The 20,034-nt window shown below is 47.2% G+C and overlaps 1 protein-coding gene across 1 annotated transcript in view; it reads left to right on the plus strand.

The window, feature by feature from the left end:
- The window catches only part of MYLK2 (myosin light chain kinase 2), a 139,660-nt gene that overhangs the window by 71,378 nt on the left and 48,248 nt on the right, over positions 1–20,034 (plus strand). Inside the window, exon 4 of the mRNA XM_068262018.1 lies at positions 1,546–1,834. Coding sequence (XP_068118119.1) covers positions 1,546–1,834 — 289 coding nt within the window. The remainder of the gene's footprint in view (positions 1–1,545; positions 1,835–20,034) is intronic.

A 20,034-nucleotide genomic window follows, 5' to 3' on the forward strand; every position in this document is an offset into this window, starting at 1 on the left:
ATGAGCTTTTTGTCCCTAGGCCTTCTCAAAGGACTAGAGGACATGATCTGCGCATGGAGGAAAAACGTTTTAGCCATTTATTTAGGAAAGGGTTCTTTACAGTAAGAGTGATTAAGATGTGGAATGCATTGCCACAGGAAGTCGTTATGGCAAACTCTATACCTGCATTTAAAGGGGGCTTAGATGCTTTCCTTGCGTTGAAAGACATCCATGGCTACAATTACTAGGTAATGCCTAATGATGTTGATCCAGGGATTTTATCTGATTGCCATCTGGAGTCGGGAAGGAATTTTTCCCTTTAGGGGCTAATTGGACCATGCCTTGTAAGGGTTTTTTCGCCTTCCTCTGGATCAACAGGGATATGTGAGGGAGCAGGCTGGTGTTGTACTTTATACTGGTTGAACTCGATGGACGTATGTCTTTTTTCAACCAAAATAACTATGTAACTATGTAACTATGACGGAGGAGGAGGACGGGAGTTACAACTGCGGACAGGTGAGAATTTACAGAGCACAGCCAACAGGCAGGGGTGACGTTTAACATTTGGATGGGGGACCTGCCAGGACGCTGTTGCCATATCACACGCCGTTACCACTGCGCACGCGATTGAGCATGCCCAACTGAGATTTTTCTGCATGATCGTTGCTTTCGCCCTAATTCAATAAATTTTCGAATCGGATGGTCGTTTGGGCCACAGAATCGGTGGATGTATGACCACCTTTACCAGGTTCTAACGAACATTTTATATTTTTGAGACTAGTTTGGTGATGAATCATCACTTTTGAACCGGGTTTCTCATGTCTGGTGGCCTATCAATGATCTCTGAATAATAACATTTCTCAACTTTCTAGGTCTGGTGACTTCCTCACATTTTAATGGCTCCAGGAGAATGTGGCGTTCACATCAATACCCTAAATTCTCCAAGTCTACTGACCACTCTCTTTTTATATCTTGCACAAAGCGTGTGGGGGAAAGAAGCAGGGCAGTTTCTAGGCTAAATTGCACCCAGGGCGAGGGTGTAAAAATTTGCCCCCTTCCCCCCCCCACCCCAATGGACTTGCAAACCCTTAGGGACAGTCACACAGCCACAGGTCGCAAGTAGATCTGCCTACTTACTAGTGACCAGCCGCTCATCCAGAAGGAAGCAGGGACCAGGAAAACACACTGGCGAAGAGAGCCCGGAAAGCTCTCCGGTGAGAGGTGAGATTTTACACTGCATGGGCACCGGGGGTGGGGGGCAGACACATTTACACTTGGGAGGTGTCCAGGCAGGAGGTGTTGCTAAGCTGATTTCTGATAGATTTCATGCTAAAATGTATTGGATGTTCGCTTCAAAATTAGTTTGCATGCAAAAAATGTCATACTAGACCACTCCACCACAATGAGACCATCCTGTCAGAAGGGACCGAGCATTGAAAATGAGCACATAAGGATGAGCCCAGATTGCTATCTCTTTGTCTCCCACTATATGTATACAGTATAATCCTTTCTGCTGTGAGTTACAGAATAGCATGAAAATCTGCAAACTGGATGTTTTTCTTTCAGAGGGCAGAGTGGATCCAGCCAGTGATGAATCTGGACAACAAAGTAATCCGGAGGCTTCCACCACAACAGCTGAGGCTCAGCGAGGGGCTGCGGGGACCCCCAGGGACGCAGGAAAAGCCAAATCTCAGCCAAAGCTTTTAGAGGCTCTGAATAGTATGAAAAGTACAACTACGGAGGAGAAAACGGACAAATCGCCATTGAAGGCCCCTCCTGGAGTAACAGCAGATACGTCCTCCGGCGCGGAGAATAAAGGAGGGGAGGTCAGCCAGATCAAGGGGGCAGCAACCAGGTAATACAGGGGAATGCGTACAGTCTACAAGTACAACTTGTTTTATGTATTAAAGTGGACCTAAACTCTTGCACAGCACACAATGAAAAGTCTTTCTTCCACATACAGTATAGTTGCTAAAGAAATGCACTGCTCTGTGTTCTGTGTTTGTTTAGCCAGATCAATGTGTCTAAATAGTTATTACCAGCAGCTGTGAATAGACTGCAGGAGCTTTGGCCAGGCAGCTTTTTTTTGTGTCAATCCCTCTCCTCTGGCAGGCCCGCCTTTCGGTCGTGCTTGGCTCCGCCCTAAAATCAGGTGCTAGCCACGCCCCCTGCCCCTGAAGTTGGACAGCACTGCAGTAAACAATAGAAGGCTTAACCCCTACAGGGCACCTTGCAAAGTGAAACCAAGTTAAAACTTCAGGTTTTTATTTAGGATTTCCATAAATTGTATTGAACATTTTTTCTTTCCATAAAGGTTATCATGCTAAACATTCAGAGCAGAGAAGAAGTTCTAAGTTTAGTTCCACTTTAAAGAACATCGCCAGGCACAGACCTAAATAAATATCCTCTAGCAATAAGCAATCACAGTACTGAAATCTTACTGTTTTTGTGTAAAATGAGGCTTCTGCAGCTAAAAATTCTTTGTAGAAATTATCTCACATGACCAGAAGCAACAGAATGCTGAATGTCTGAGTTTCAGGTTCTGTAAGCACGGCTGCTGCGGTTGAACAAATTGCATCATGCCTTTGTGGCTTTAAAGGGGTGGAGCACTGACAAAATCTCTCTCAAATTGCAGCCTATAGCAGTGGTAGTGGCACAGGAAGTGACCAGTGGGTGGGTCCTGACCAGATAATGTCATGGAAAAGTGATTTATTTGACATGAGCTGATCAGGGAGCTCGCAGATAGATAATAAGCTGTGCTTCTGAGTGCTCAGCGATGTAGACTAGGGATGGTCAATGAGATGCAAATAATATTGAGTTGAGGGTAGGAGCACACTAGGCAGAATCGCATGAGTTTTCCCCATAATACAGAGTGGAAAAGGCATATGTGATTCTGCCTAGTGTGTTCCTACCCTGTTGCACGATTACGCTAATTTTGTCTGCAAATTTATGCAGCTTGAAAATGGACCAATCAATTTTACCTGAGCAGCTTTTGATTGGTTCATGTTTTTAAGCTGCATATATTTGCATAATATACATATATACAAAATTTGCATAATGCAGCATCAACTCAAAATGATTTGCATCTCATTGATCATCCCTAGACGCACATTTGTACCTGCAGTGGGGGTCTTAGGCCACATACACACAGCAGACCATAGTCTTTTGAAAATGAAAGATCACAGACCAATGTTACCCCATTCCATGTAGTATAGCAGAAAATTGTATACTTACCTATCGGTAATTTTCCTTTCCCCTTGCGTCCATGGCAGCACTACGGGTATTGCCCCGCCCCCAATACCCCACAGGACCAATTATGTATAAATGTCTGCCCTTCCCTATTACCTGTGTCTTGTTAGCTAGACCTCACCGAATATGTGGTGGGTACCCTATGCTGCCATGGACGCAAGGGGAAAGGAAAATTACCGATAGGTAAGTATACAATTTTCTGCTTTCCCCAAGCTTCCATGGCAGCACTACGGGATTTAACTAGCCAAATAAAAAGGGAGGGAGACTATTGCAGGTGCACAAAAAACAAGCAACTTTATTATACAAATCACACAATAACTGTATTGGATGCGGAAGATATTACTGCTCTTCCGAAATCAACAGTAGTATAAGTAGAAGTATCAACTCTATAGTGATTAACAAAGGTATTCAAGGTCGACCAATTAGCCGCCTGACACACCTTCTCTGGAGCCACCTTTGCCTGTGCTGCCCAGGAGGTAGCAATATATCTGGTTGAATGAGCTCTTATTTCTCCAGGTGGCTCAAGAGCTGATGCCCTATAGGCTTTTTGAATTAGGCGGACCAACCAGGCCGCAATTGTCCGTGATGAAGCCTCTAAACCCTTTCTGTACCCAGAATGGACCACAAATAGTCTATTAGACCTTCTAAAGGGTTCTGTTGCTTTCACATACATCTTTAGTGAAGATGCTACATCCAGCGGGTGTAAGCTGTCTGAGTCAGGCAAGGTAAATGTTGGCAAAGACCACTCTTGGTTAAGGTGATATGATGAAACAACTTTCGGCAAGAACCCTTGCACCGGTCTTAGCACCACTCTGTCTGGGAGGAATGTTAGATGAGGCTCCTGGTGACTCAGGGCCTGAATTTCAGAGACTCTTCTGGCCGAAGTTATTGCAACTAAAAATACTGTTTTTAGCGTGAGATTCTCCAAGGAGCAGAGTTCAAGAGGATGGAATGGATCGTTCGATAAGAACTTCAGTACCAGAGGAAGGTCCCACTGAGCAAATACCGGTTTAACAGGCGGCCGTAGTTTCATTACTGCGGACGTAAATCTCTTTACAAGAGGGTGCAAGGCCCATCTGACCGACGTAAGGGCGGATAGGGCCGAAATCTGCACCTTAACTGAATGGTAACTAAGGTTTTTGTCAAGAGCTGTCTGGAGAAAAGACAGAATATGGCTAACCTCCGGATGTAACGGATCAAAGTTATTGGATGAGGCATAACTCAGGTAGACCCTCCATATTCTCTCATACGACGCATTGGTCGTGGCCTTCCTAGACTGTAACAGTGTCGTGATCACTGAATCTTCACACCCCAGGCTCCTTAGGTTCCTCCTTTCAATTTCCACGCCATTAGTCTGAGGGAGGCCGGATTCGGATGGTGTACCGGACCCTGGTAAAGCAGATCTTTGGTGACTGGTAGTGGAAACGGGCTGTCCTTCATCATCTGTCGAGCTATAGGATACCAAGGGCGTCTTGGCCAATCTGGTAGTACTGCTAAGATTGTTACTTGTTCCATTCTTAGTCTCAACAGTAGGCGGAGAATAACCGGGATTGGAGGGAAGACATAGCCCATCTGGAAGTGCCAGGGTGCCGTTAAGGCATCCACCTCCTCCGCTTCCGGGTCCAGAAATCTGCTGTAATATCTCTTCAATTTCCTGTTGGATCTGGTTGCCATTAGGTCTATCTCTGGCATCCCCCATCGGGCACAGATCATATTGAACGCCTCCTGGGATAGAGACCACTCTCCGTTGGAAACTTGATGTCGGCTTAGATAATCTGGGACCGTATTCAGGACTCCCGGAATGTGAACAGCTGTCAGAGATTGAAGATTGCCTACAGCAAATCTGAAGATTTTCTCGGCCTCCATCAACAGTGAATAACTCCGAGTTCCCCCTTGGTGGCGAATATAAGAGACTGCCGTAATGTTGTCTAGTTTCATCAGCACTGCTTTGTCTTTCACTAGCCGTTGAAAATGACAAAGAGCGCAGTAGGCTGCTCGTAGCTCTAGTTTGTTTGCTGGCCACTTTGACATGTATCGAGGCCATTGGCCCTGTGCTGTCTGGTCTTGGCAGATCGCGCCCCATCCTGACGCGCTCGCGTCTGTTGCTATTTCTATCGGCCGATCTGAAAGCAGTGGAAGTCCCTTTAGGAGATTCGTGTCTGAGAGCCACCAGGTTAGGTCCCTCTTCATCAGTTGGGATATTAGAATCGGTTGATGGAGATCTATGCCATTCCATTGTATCAGGAATCCATGTTGGAGTAATCTCTGATGCCATTGTGCCCAAGGCACCATGGGTATGGCTGCCGCCATTGTCCCTAGGGTTTCCATGCATACCCGTGCTTCGAGGCGATGTGAGAGAAGAATTCTCAGCACTCTTTCTTTTATAATTGGGATCTTCTGATCCGGGACACAAACTATATTCCTGTCTGTTAGAAATCTTGCACCTAGGTAGACAAGGTCCTTCGTCGGTTCTAGCTGGCTTTTCTGAAAGTTGATGAGCCACCCGAATTCCATTAATGTGTCTATAAGAATCTTCCTGTGAGCAATGGTTTGTTCTCTCGAATTCGCTAACAGTAACACATCGTCCAAGTAGTGGAATACTCTTATATCTTGCCTTCTGAGCAACGCTATCACTTCTACTAGTATTTTGGAAAAGGTTCTGGGTGCTGTACAAATGCCGAATGGGAGGCATACAAACTGGAAATGCGTTTCCTGGACAGCGAAGCGAAGATACCTCTGGAAGCTGGGTTTTATAGGAACGTGCAAGTACGCGTCCTCTAGATCTATCGAAAGTAAATAGTCCTGGGGCCGTACTATGGAAATAATGGTGTTGATTGATTCCATTTTGAACCTTTCTAGGAAGATAAATGAGTTTAGGCTTTTGAGGTTGAGAACCGGTCTCCAATCTCCTGTTTTCTTCTGATCAAAAAACAGGGTTGAATAGTACCCTGTTCCTTGCTCCTGAAGAGGTACTGGCACAATTGCTTGTTTCTCTATTAGTCCTGTCAGGTATTCTTTTAATATCTTTCTTTTCTCTGGACGAGTTGGCACCTTTGTGCGAATGAAACGTGCGAGAGGAGGTTGTTTTACGAATGTCCAAGAGTGTCCTGTAACAATTGTCTTCTTTACCCAGGATGACTGGACACTGTCCTCCCATACCTGTGCAAAGTTTTGTAGTCTCGAGCCTACAGGACAAAGTTGGACTTTGTAATTGTCAAAAAGATTTTTTGCCTGACTGTGGCCCTGAAGTTGATTTTTGCTTTTGGTTCTTGTTAAAGGTTGACTGCCCAGACGACCAGTTTCTTTTATAGTTCCTCCCCGGCTTGTAAGACCTAGCATTCTTATATTTAAATGATTGCGTCTGTGATTGACTGAAAGAAGGTTGCTTCCCTGGTCGTTTGTCCTGAGGTAATAGGCCAGACTTGCCTCCCGTAACTTTGCTTATAGCCGAATCCAGCTTTTCTCCGAATAGGGATCTTCCGTCATACGGAATCTTGCACCACAATAATTTTGATGACGGATCCGCCACCCACGCCTTCAGCCATAGAGCCCTCTTTGCTGTCACGGAATATAACATTGACCTTGCCGAGGCCCGGAGAACATCAATGGCCGACTCACCCACGAAATCTCCAGAAATTTTCAGATTAGAAAGGGTAGAAGTAATCGTTTCTGTGTCATCTTCTTCAATGGCCTGCTCTAGCGTCTCTGACCAACTGCGAATGGCTCTTCCCACCGACGTCAAGGCTATTGCCGGCTTACAGGAACCACCTGATATAGTATAGACTTTCTTTAGGTCGAAATCTACTTTCCTCTCCAGGTGGTCCTTAAATGAAATGGCGTCATCTTGCGGTAGCGTAACGTGATTGGCAAGACGTATGACAGAAGCATCTACTGGCGGAGCTGTATCTAATGGTTTTGCATTCTCTACCGGAATCGGATACAACTTAGAAAATCTGTTGGTGAGAGGTAATTTTTTATCCAGTCTAGACCATTCGTCTGTAATAACCGCCTGGATCTCTTCCATCACTGGAAAGGTCGATTTCTCCTTTTTCAGATGCTTATAGTACTGTTTCTTAGGTTTCTTCTTACTCTGTTCCAGCTCCTCCTCTGAGTCTTCCCATTCAATGGCATTCCTGACTGCTCGTATAAATGGTTCTACCAAGGCGAAATCGAATCCGATTTCGTTCTCATCTTCTACTGTATTGGCCCCTAAGGAAATGACCTGGTTCTGAGCTGAAGTTGAAGGCTGACACTGCTGCGGCGGTAGAACCGCCACACAATTTTTAATAGATTCCTGCACTGCTTTTTGGATAAGTTCTGAAACATCCACAGGCTCCGACATTTCCTGTCTTCCTAACTCATGGAAACAGTTCATGCAGACAGTCTTCCCGGGAGCAGCCTCCTGACCGCATCCCCAGCAGCTATCCTTGTGTGGACGTGAAGTATGATGTCGTGGAGATCTGGATCTAGATCTTTCCCTACGATGCTTTGATTTCCCTCTTCTCGATTTTTCCCGCGATCTGTCTCTCGAGGAACGTCTTCTTGGGGAACGCGATTTTGATCTGCGCTTCCTTCTGTGTCTGCAGAAAAAAATAGAAAATGTCTGCAGCACCTGCCCTTTTTTTTTTTTTTTCAAAATAGCTTCTAGAGAGGAACCTACCTGACCCCCCTCCTTACCTCTCTTCTAGATGCTGCTCTGACCGGGGCTTTCTGGCATCCATATCTGGCCAACGCATTGCAGAAGCCATAGCTGGAAAAGGGGAGAGTAAGATATAACAGAAGGCTCCTTTGTTGCCACGAATACTCCCGCCCCTCCCCCGCTCTGTCCCCATATGTTAGTACCTGCAGTAGGGACTATCGCCTGCCACACTCTCCACGCCGCCCGCAATAGACACCTTGCCCGCCATAGCTATGCCTTATTTAAGGCTGTTGCCTGCAATGGGGGCGGCGCTGGGCCGTCCGAGGTCCTGCTTCCGCATCCCGCAGTCTGCCCAATCGGCTGGCCCGAGCGGGCGGAAGCAGGCCGACGTCATGCGCTCCAGCTCGGCTCGAAGGGGCGGAGTCATGCTGCGCATCCACTCTGCGGTGGAGCGCACGCCGAGAAGCCGCCTCGTGGTGTCTGGCGGCAGAAGAGGGAACCCGGGAACCCCAATAGGAGACCCAATACCGCAGCAAGAGATAGAGAGAGAGGATGCCGCCCCAAAAACAAGCTTTTAGCCTGCTCCTTAAAAGGTAACAGTACGTGCCCTGCACATATTTTATGGCTTTAAAGGCAACTCTGTATACCAACTGGTGCATACCAGTACCCCCCTCAGAGACAGCAGAACGGGGGTTTGCCTAAAAAAACTCATTTAGAGTTTGTGAGGCATCATACAGGATAAGGCTACCTGTACTTTGATATAGACCACATTTTATGCGGCCAGGAGGGAGGTTATGAGGAAAAAAGTTGCGCAGGAACTAACCTGCACGTCCTTATGAGGTGAGGACCGGAAAAAAAGACACAGGTAATAGGGAAGGGCAGACATTTATACATAATTGGTCCTGTGGGGTATTGGGGGCGGGGCAATACCCGTAGTGCTGCCATGGAAGCTTGGGGAAAAGAGCCATACTCTACACAGTCTTTTCTATGGAGCTGAACTCCCCATCAGAAAAAAATCTTTGCAAGATGCTGCACACACAGATGCTGTACAGACACAAAAGATCAGTATCTGCAAAAGATCTGTTCCTGCCAAAGATCCGTTCCTGCAAATTACATTCAGTCTATGAGATCTGCAGATCCTCATACACACCTTGTTTAACTGACATTCATCTGCAGATCAGACAATCATCTGCAGATCTGAAAATCCATCCTGGTGGATCTGATCTGCAGATGATTGTCTGTTAAACCAAGTGTGTATGATGATCTGCAGATATCATAGACTATGAATGCAATTTGCAGGAACGGATCTTTTGCGGGAACAGATCTTTTGCAGATACTGATCTTTTGAATGTCTACAGCATCTTTGTGTGCAAAGATTTCTGTCTGATGGGGAGCTCAGCTCCATAGAATAGACTGTGTAGGTATGGCTCTCATACTACATGGAAGGGGGTACAATTGGTCTGTGATCTTTCATTTTCAAAAGACTATGGTCTGATGTATGTATGAGCCTTTAGGCCTCTTTTCCACAGGCAGTTGATAGGCAGTGAAAAGCCTCTCAAACTTTCACAACTGCTCACTGCTGCCTGGTAACTGCTCACTGCTGCCTGGTCCCTGCTCCCTTGGGGCTCGTTCACACTAGAGGCGGTTTTTGGATTTTTTAAGCGCAGGCGAAAAGCGCGTACACTATGCTTTCCAATGAGATAATTCCCATTTAGGCTTTCCCTTTACGTGGCAGCCACATGGGACGCAAACGGGGAAGCAACTGGACACTCACGGTAGCTGGACAGGTGAGATTTGAATGCACAGGAACTGAGGAGCACATTAACAGTTGGGGGGCCAGCAGCCGGGGGTTTGTCTTGGTTGTTGTGATATCGCACACCGTTACTTCCATGCACCCAATCGAACATGCCGGCCTGAGATGTTCCAGCATGCGCAATAGATACATTGTGGAATCGTCAATAGGGCATGCTTGCTGCAGCACCCATTTTTATCACCTACCTCTTCAGTCTGGCATTCATGAACATCTGACTATCTCCTCTGTAACACAACCCAGCCTGCAACCCTGTATTAATCTGAGACACAACTATGCGCTTTGAGTCCTATGGGAGAAAAGCGCTTTACAAATGTTATTGTATTGTATTGTATTGTATTGTATCTGATTCAATAAAATGATCAAATCGGTCGATCAGGCTGCAAAACTGATAATGTATGGCCACGTTTTCAATTTTCTGCGCACATCTGCATTTGTATGTAGAAAAACGCATGCGTTCCTTTCACAGCAGGTAATGTAATTGATAGACGAAACACACACGATGTGCAGAAATAGACCTTGTTTACACTATATGCGCTGCCATGCGCATTTCGGCAGCAGGTATGGTGTGTGACACGCAAGAACTTTAGAAGTGCATAGACAGCACTTCTATGCACTGCTACGCACGTTATCGCCAAAACACAGCACTGATCAAATTTACTGTAATGAATGGGATCAGCAATGCGCGGTTACACAGATGATGTGTGATAAAGTGCGTTTTGTTCTAAATGCATGGGCCTCTGCGTTGCCTGATGTGAATGAGGCCTTATACTGCTGTGAAAACAAATTCAATTGTGAACTAGCCCATGGATTAACATGAGCTGTCAGTTTAAATGCGTTTTTCTGTGCAGAAAACGCGCATGGAAATACACAAGTGTGACCCCTGCCTGAATGTCATCAGCAGGGCCAGATTTTCCATAAGGCACTGCAGGCATGCGCCTACAGGCGCCTGATGATGGAAAGGCAGCTTACTCCCCTCCCCTAGTGCCACATTTTACCACAGCCTACTGCTAGGGCAGTGAAAGTCTATGGGTGAGTTTACATTGCCTGTGGTGCGGTGCGCTGTGTTGGAAGTACCCTATCTAACGGGAGCGCACACCTATGTTACCATGCGGCTCCTGCGGTGACCTGGAAGTCATGTAAGTCTATGGCGGCATGCGGGTTTTTAAATGGACCGCCAAAGTTTTAGTGCATGCATGGAAGTGTATTTTAGCAATTCGCTTCCAGGCACGTCATCAATTTGACAACAGGAAGTGAGCATCACTTCCTGCTTGGCTTGCTACCAGAAGGGGATTACCATGTTCTAACGTGGGAATCCTCGAAGCCCTGTTTTTGATGGTGGAATGCGGCCCCCGGGCCCTGGGCCGCACAGCTGCCGCCAATATTCAGTGTGAAACCTGGCCTGAGTGTACCTCTCCCTACCTAATGCTAAGGGACACCTGTAGCCTTTGACAGACTGGGGGGGGGGGGAGTAAAGGAGAAGTGACAGCTCGTCCAGCCAGCACACTTGCAGTACTGTACAGTTCAGTTGGGGTTTGTGGGTTCATGGAAGGGGGAAGTCTAAGGTACGAGGACATCTGTGCCTATAGGCTCCTGTGATGTAAATCCGGGCCTGGTCTTCAGTAACATTTTCGGCTGCCTGTAAAGCATCTGAGCATTGTACCAGTTTGGCAGCGGGTTAAAGCAAAGCGTTTGCTGTTAAATCATAATTACTACAACACCCCAGCATAGCTCCCAACTGTCCCTCTTTTGGGAGCCCTGTCTCTCTGTTCCTCTTTCTCCCTCATTTGTCCCTCTTTCTATGTAAATATATGTATTTCTGTACTGAAAATGTGTTTAATTGACTCTAAACTTTATTCCCAGATATATTTCTTATTTTCTAATGTTAATATAAAGGGATATGAACCAGGATAGGAAGGACCAGTGTGGTTTGCGTTATAGAACAACATATTTTTCTTATGAAATCTTTATGGTATGTGGGATTAGGGGTGTGCTGGGGTGTGATCAGGGGTGTGGCTTAAGTGTCCCTCTTTCTCATCTCAAACAGTTGGGCGGTATGCCCCAGCCAGTAAGATAGTGAGTTTATAGACCGAGGTGGCATCTTTCTGGGATCATAATTTTAGTAGTCGGAAATAACCCTCAGAAGGAAGTAATCATTTTAACTAGCCAGGAGGACAACACAGAGCAATTCATTTGAATGATTATTGTTACTATGTATTTATAGCAGCGACACATTTCCCACTGCACTTTATTTAGTACATTGAGCAATTAATGTCACCAAGTGTCCCTCAAAGGTGCTCGGAATGTAATGTCCTTACAGCAGGCTGGCACCTGGTAGGAGGGATGCCAACTAATCTACAGGGAGAGCATAACGGAGTGTGGCAAGGACTTGACACTCGCTAATTGCTTAACCCCTTCAGTGCCAGCAGTCTCTGGCCCCTTATGGACCAGAGACCGCTGGTGTCAGAATCATACAAACGTCTCTATGACGGCAGAGCTCTGTGAGCCAGTCAGGAGCCGATTTCAGGACCATGTGATGAATGTAAGCCTATCCGATTGGCTCACATTGATGACAGGGCAGGGCCGGATTTACCATAAGGCACTGTAGGCACGTACCTACAGGCGCCTGATGGTGAAAAGGCTGCTCACTCCCCTCCCCAAGTGCCTCCCCCCTCCCTATGCAGAGTCCTGATTGAGATTGTAAATGAGAGGTTACTCACCCTTCTCAAGAGATCTCCCTTCAGTCAGGGGCACCTCTAGCTACTTAATATTGAGGTTACATTTGGCTACCTAATACTAAGGGGCACCTGTAGCTACCTATGATGGGCAGGGGAAGTAAGGGAGAGGTGACAGCTGGGCCAGCCAGCACAATTGCTGTGCAGTTTGGTGGGGTTTGTAGGTTCATGGAGGGCAAAGTCTAAGGTGCCAGGACATCTGTGCCTATAGGCTCCTGTGAGGTAAATCCGGGCCTGTGACAGGGTCAGGAGCCAATGAAATCGCCTCCTGACCAGATCAGGGAGCTTAGCAATTAAAAGACATCCCTAACAAGAGGTACATGTAGGCTGCCATATTTATTTCCTTTAAGGCTACTTGCACACTAAGACGTTGCGTTAGGTGCCACGTTAAGGTCGCATAACGTGCACCTAACGCGACGCCTGGTGCTCTTCGTTGTGGACGTCAGAGTGAGCCACGTTGTGCAGCTCACTCTGGCGTCCGTGATGCCGTGATGCGTACTCTTGTGCGCATGCGGCATCACGTTGTCCCGCCGGCCAATCACCGCACAGAGCGGCCGCTCCTGGAAGTAAACACTGCACGTCACAACGTGCAGTGAATATTAATTAGCCACGTGCCTGGCCGCTCTCCGCTCCTCCCCAACATGACTGCGCATGTGCAGACAGTCTAACGCGGCTTAAGCCGCTCTAACGCCGTAGCATGCTGCACTTTCTTAAGAACGTGCAGCATTACATGTAACGCAACGTGGGCTGTGTGAACAGCCCACTTGTGTTACATTGCTGTGCGTTGGGGAGCGTTACAGGCTGCACTAACGTGCGCCTGTAACGTCCCTGTGTGTAAGCAGCCTAAAGGGGTTCTGTGGAATGTAAAAAAAACAAACGGACACTTACCTGGGGATTCTATCGGCCCCCTGTAGCTGTCATGTCCCACGCCGTCCTCCTCCAAACACCCATTCCCCCACAGCTCCCAACTGTCCCTCTTTTGGAGGGACAGTCCCTCTTTGGAAGCAAAAATGTAACGTCTACGAGCGCAAAAAGCAGTAGTTCCTGAACAGCTCATTGGCTGGTAGTATGAGTGCGGCAGTGCTCATTTTCCTGTACGCGGCAAAACACTGCAGACCAATTAACGATCAATTTCAGCATTAATTTTATCGGGAATCAGCCTTGTGACGGTGCCTCTGCCACTGTCCCTCCAAATCTTATGTTAAGGCTGCTTTCACAGTGCGACGTTAAAGTCGCACGTTATAAAAAGGAATAATGCAGACTAACGCACAGCAATAGTAAGTCTGTGCAACATTCACAGTGCACACGTTGCGTTGTGTGTAACGTGTAGCAATATTTAGAAAGTGTTGCGTGCTGTGCGTTATATGCGTTATTAACTACGTTGGACTGTTTGCACATGCTCAGTAATGTTTTTGATTTTTTTTTTAAATGTGACGCATGCGCCGTTTTCGTTCTATCAGTATGCGCCGAAAACGGCGCACCAAGAGATGCATAAGGCAGTTCAATATAACGTCCAACTTCAAAACTAACATGCGTTGTGTTAGGGGCACGTTATGCGACCTTAACGTCGCATCAGACGCAACGTCTTACTGTGTAAGAGGCCTAAATGTTCACGTGTCCCCCAGTTCCTTTGCATTCAAGTCTTACCTGTTCCAGCTGTTGTGAGTGTCTATCTACTTCTGCTTCCCTATTCGTATCCCTAGTGACTGTCGCGTGTAGCACGTGGCACATTTGTGATGTCACACAAGCATCACATGGTTTATGTGGCAGCCACATGGGTTGCAAATGGGGAAGCAACTGGACACTGACGGCAGCTGGACAGGTGAGATTTGAATGCACAGGAACTGAGGAGCACATTAACAGTTGGGGGGGCAGCAGCCGGGGGTTTGTCTTGGTTGTTGTGATATCGCACTCCGTTACTTCCATGCACTCCATCAAACACGTCGGCCTGAGATGTTCCAGCATGCGCAATAGATACATTGTGGAATCGTCGATAGGGCATGCTTGCTGCGGCACTCATTTTTATCTGATTCAATAAAATTATCAAATATGATGGTTGATCAGGCCCGCAAAACGGATGGATGTATGTCCACCTTTTCAGTTTTGCTGTGAAAGAAACGCATGCGGTTTTCTGCATACAGTTAATGAAATGACTAGGCAAAATGCTCACAATGTGCAGAATTAGGCCTTGTTTACACTATACTATGCGCATTTCAGCAGCAGGTATGGTGTGTGACACGCAAGAACAGCAAGTGCTTAGACTGCACTTCTGATGTTCAGACTACATTCACTGCTGCACGCATTTCCGCCAAAACACAGCGCGGATCCCATTTACTGTAATGAATGGGATCAGCAATGCGCGGTTACACAGATGGTGTGTGATCGCGCGCGTTGCGTTCTGAATGCATAGCCCTCTGCTTTGCCTAATTTTAATGAGGCCTAATACTGCAGGATGTCAGTTTTTTTCTGCATGTGAAAAACAAATTCAATTGTGAACTAGCCCCTGGATTAACATGAGCTGTCAGTTTAAATGCGTTTTTCTGTTCGAAAAACGCACATGAAAATACACAAGTGTGACCCCTGCCTGAATGTCGTCAGCATGGCCAGATTTTCCATAAGGCACTATAGGCATGTGCCTACAGGCGCCTGAGGATGGAAAGGCGGCTCACTCCTCTCCCATAGTGCCACTAGCTACTTAAAGGGAATGTCCAAGCAAAATAAAAAAATGAGTTTCACTTCCCTGGGGCTTCTACCAGCCCCATGCAGCCATCCTGTGCCCTCGTAGTAACTCACTGCTGCTCCAGTCCCCCGCTGGCAGCTTGCCGACCTAGGAGGTCGGCGGGACGCATTGCGTACATTTTTACGCATTCCCGCTAGTGCAGGAACATTAACGCATACATTTTTACGCGTTAGTGGTTTAATGCGTAAAAATGTACGCATTGAACCAGTAATGCGTAAAAATATATGTGTTGATGTTCCTGCACTAGCGGGAATGCGTAAAAATGTACGCAATGCGTCCTGCCGACATCCGAGGTCGGTAAGCTGCCAGCGGGGGACTGGAGCGGCAGTGAGTGACTACGAGGGCACAGGATGGCTGCATGGGGCTGGTAGAAGCCCCAGGTAAGTAAAACTCATTTTTTTATTTTGCTTGAACCTTCCCTTTAATACTGAGGGCCTTTTCACACTTTTGTGGTGTGGTGCAGCATTTTACCACAGCCTACCACTAGGGCAATGAAAGTCTAGGGGGGAGTTTACATTGCCTGTGGTGCGGTGCGCTGTGCTGGAAATACCCTATCTAACGCGAGCACACACCTATGTTACCATGCGGCTCCTGCGGTTACCTGGAAGTCATGTAAGTCTATGGCGGCATGCGTGTTTTTAAATGGACCGCCACAGTTGTAGTTCATGCATGGAAGTGTATTTTAGCAATTCGCTTCCAGGCACGTCATTAATTTGACAACAGGAAGTGAGCATCACTTCCTGCTTGGCTTGCTACCAGAAGGGGATTACCATGTTCTAATGCGGGAATCCCCGAAGCCCTGTTTTTGATGGTGGGATGCGGCCCCCAGGCCGCACAGCTACCGCCAATATTCAGTGTGAAACCCGGCCTGAGGGTACCTCTGGCTACCTAATGCTAAGGGACACCTGTAGCTATGACAGACTGGGGGGAGTAAAGGTACGGTGACCATACGTCCTGCTTTACCCGGAACGTGTCCCGCCTTCGGGGGGGCGCGCCGCTGTCCCAGGCTGCATGAGGTCCCGGGAAACATCCCGCTTTTAGCAGCGGAACGTCCTGGCCTCGGGACTCTGGCCACCGTATCTGTATGAACTGGCTGCGGCGTTTATAGACGCCGTGCCAGTTCATTGCCCGCAGCCCCGCTCCAGCCTGCATAGTCTTCGTTCCCGGCAGGCGAGCAGGGCTACGGGAAGATGGCTGCCCGAAGCCCTGTACTGGAGACAATTTGTGTCTCCAGTACAGGGCTTCGGGCACCATCTTGCCATAGCCCTGCTCTGCCTGTCAGCGCGGGATATGTGCTGCAGGAGGAGCAAGATGGTCCCAGAAGCAGCGCGCCAGAGGCCGGCCAGGAGCGAGAGGAGACTTCAGTCAGGTGAGTAAATGCTTTTTTGTCCAGGTGAAATGTTGCCAACATTGCGTTTATTTTGTGCTGACATGTTGCTCATTGCGTTTATTTTGTGCTGAGTGACATGTTGCCCACATTGCGTTTATTTTGTGCTGAAATGTTTCACACATTGCTTTTATTTTGTGCTGACATGTTGCCCACATTGCGTTTATTTTGTGCTGACATGTTGCCCACATTGCGTTTATTTTCTGGTTTCTGGGGTAACTGTTGCTGCATTTATTATATAATGGGCATAGTTGGCTATGTTTGGTGCTTTGTGGTTACGGTATACTATTAAATAGCATCACACAGTTCCTGCACACCCATGATGCGAATCCTCCATGGCGTAAACACTGCTTTCTTATGCCTCGCTGCTACATCATTATGCTAGCTCCGCCCATACAATGTCATGACCACGCCCATTTTTTTGGCGCAGCCCCCCATTTTTTGGCCTGCAACCCCCCCCCCCCCAGGTTGAACCAACAAAAATCTGGTCACTCTAGTAAAGGAGAAGTGACAGCTCGGCCAGCCAGCACACTTGCAGTACTGTACAGTTCAGTTGGGGTTTGTAGGTTCCTGGAGGGGGGAAGTCTAAGGTACAAGGACATCTGTGCCTATAGGCTCCTGTGATGTAAATCCGGGCCTGGTCTTCAGTAACATTTTCGGCTGCCTGTGAAGCACCTGAGCAATGTACCGTTTTGGCAGCGAGTGAAAGCAAAGCGTTTGCTGTTAAATCATAATTGGCACTTAATTACTACAACACCCCAGTATAGCTCCCAACTGTCCCTCTTTTGGAGGGACAGTCCCTCTTTGGGAGCCCTGTTCCTCTTTCTCCCTCATTTGTCCCTCTTTCAGGACTTTGTCCCTCTTTCTATGTAAATATATGTATTTCTGTACTGAAAATGTGTTTAATTGACTCTAAACTTTATTCCCAGATATATTTCTTATTTTCTAATGTTAATATAAAGGGATATGAGCCAGGATAGGAAGGACCACTGTGGTTTGAGTTATAAAACAACATATTTTTCTTAAGAAATCCTTATGATATGCGTGGCTAGGGGTGTGCTGGGGTGTGATCAGGGGTGTGGCTTAAGTGTCTCTCTTTCTCATCTCAAACAGTTGGGCGGTATGCCCCAGCCAGTAAGATAGTGAGTTTATAGACCGAGGTGGCCTCTTTCTGGGATCATAGTTTTAGTAGTCGGAAATAACCCTCAGAAGGAAGCAATCACTTTAACTAGCCAGGAGGACAACACAGAGCAAATGAGCAATACATTTGAATGATTATTGTTACTATGTATTTATAGCAGCGACACATTTCCCACTGCACTTTATTTAGTACATTGAGCAATTAATGTCACCAAGTGTCCCTCAAAGGTGCTCGGAATGTAATGTCCTTACAGCAGGCTGGCACCTGGTAGGAGGGATGCCAACTAATCTACAGGGAGAGCATAACGGAGTGTGGCAAGGACTTGACACTCGCTAATTGCTTAACCCCTTCAGTGCCAGCCGTCTCTGGTCCCTGAGTGTGGCAAGGACTTGACATTAGCTAATTGCTTAACCCCTTCAGTGCCAGTAGTCTCCGGCCCCTTAGGGCTGGAACCCACAGGAGCGCTTTTGGCAGCGTTTTGGCAGCACTGCGATACGCTAGCAGTTTGCCAAAACGCTGGGCTAATGTTAATGGATGGGGCAACTTCCACAGGAGCGTTTGCGTTTCTCAGAAACGCAAACGCAGGACGTGCAGCATTTTGGGAGCGTTAGCGCTTCAATGTAAAGTATTGAACCGCTAGCGGAAACGCTCAGCAAAACCTAAACTGAGCGGTTTTGCTAGCGTTTTGCGGTTCAGCACACTGTAACAAAATGAAAAATAATTCACAGGACCAATCAGGATAAAAACGCAAAACGCAAAACGCTAGGCACCCGCTGGGGAAAAAAATACAATGTTGCAAAACACAACCCAAAACGCGCATGAATCCGCTTGCAAACCGCTCAGACAAAACGCTAGCGGTTGCGTTTTGCGTTTGCGGTTTTCAGTGGGTTCCAGGCCTTATGGTTTATAGACCACTGGTGTCAGAATCCGGCGCATACAAACGTCTCTATGACGGCAGAGCTCTGTGAGCCAGTCAGGAGCCGATTTCATTGGCTCCTGACCCTGTGATGAATGTAAGCCTATCAGATTGGTTCACATTGATGACAGTCAGACAGGGTCAGGAGCCAATGAAATCGGCTCCTGACCAGCTCAGGGAGCTCTGCCGTTAGCAATTAAAAGACATCCCTAACAAGAGGTACATGTAGGCTGCCATATTTATTTCCTTTAAAGGGGTTCTGTGGAATGTAAAAAAAACAAAACAAACGGACACTTACCTGGGGATTCTATCGGCCCCCTGTAGCTGTCATGTCCCACGCCGTCCTCCTCCAAACACCCATTCCCCCACAGCTCCCAACTGTCCCTCTTTTGGAGGGACAGTCCCTCTTTGGAAGCAAAAATGTAACGTCTACGAGCGCAAAAAGCAGTAGTTCCTGAACAGCTCATTGGCTGGTAGTATGAGTGCGGCAGTGCTCATTTTCCTGTACGCGGCAAAACACTGCAGACCAATTAACGATCAATTTCAGCATTAATTTTATCGGGAATCAGCCTTGTGACGGTGCCTCTGCCACTGTCCCTCCAAATCTTATGTTAAGGCTGCTTTCACAGTGCGACGTTAAAGTCGCACGTTATAAAAAGGAATAATGCAGACTAACGCACAGCAATAGTAAGTCTGTGCAACATTCACAGTGCACACGTTGCGTTGTGTGTAACGTGTAGCAATATTTAGAAAGTGTTGCGTGCTGTGCGTTATATGCGTTATTAACTACGTTGGACTGTTTGCACATGCTCAGTAATGTTTTTGATTTTTTTTTTTTAAATGTGACGCATGCGCCGTTTTCCCTCTATCAGTATGCACCGAAAACGACGCTCCAAGAGACGCATAAGGCAGTTCAATATAACGTCCAACTTCAAAACTAACATGCGTTGTGTTAGGGGCACGTTATGCAACCTTAACGTCTCATCAGACGCAACGTCTTACTGCGTAAGAGGCCTAAATGTTCATGTGTCCCCCAGTTCCTTTGCATTCAAGTCTTACCTGTTCCAGCTGTTGTGAGTGTCTATCTACTTCTGCTTCCCTATTCGTATCCCTAGTGACTGTCGCGTGTAGCACGTGGCACATTTGTGATGTCACACAAGCATCACATGGTTTATGTGGCAGCCACATGGGTTGCAAATGGGGAAGCAACTGGACACTGACGGCAGCTGGACAGGTGAGATTTGAATGCACAGGAACTGAGGAGCACATTAACAGTTGGGGGGCCAGCAGCCGGGGGTTTGTCTTGGTTGTTGTGATATCGCACTCCGTTACTTCCATGCACTCCATCAAACACGTCGGCCTGAGATGTTCCAGCATGCGCAATAGATACATTGTGGAATCGTCGATAGGGCATGCTTGCTGCGGCACCCATTTTTAT

Source organism: Hyperolius riggenbachi, chromosome 12 (genome assembly GCF_040937935.1).
Source record: "Hyperolius riggenbachi isolate aHypRig1 chromosome 12, aHypRig1.pri, whole genome shotgun sequence".
NCBI classification, from domain to species: Eukaryota; Metazoa; Chordata; class Amphibia; order Anura; family Hyperoliidae; genus Hyperolius; species Hyperolius riggenbachi.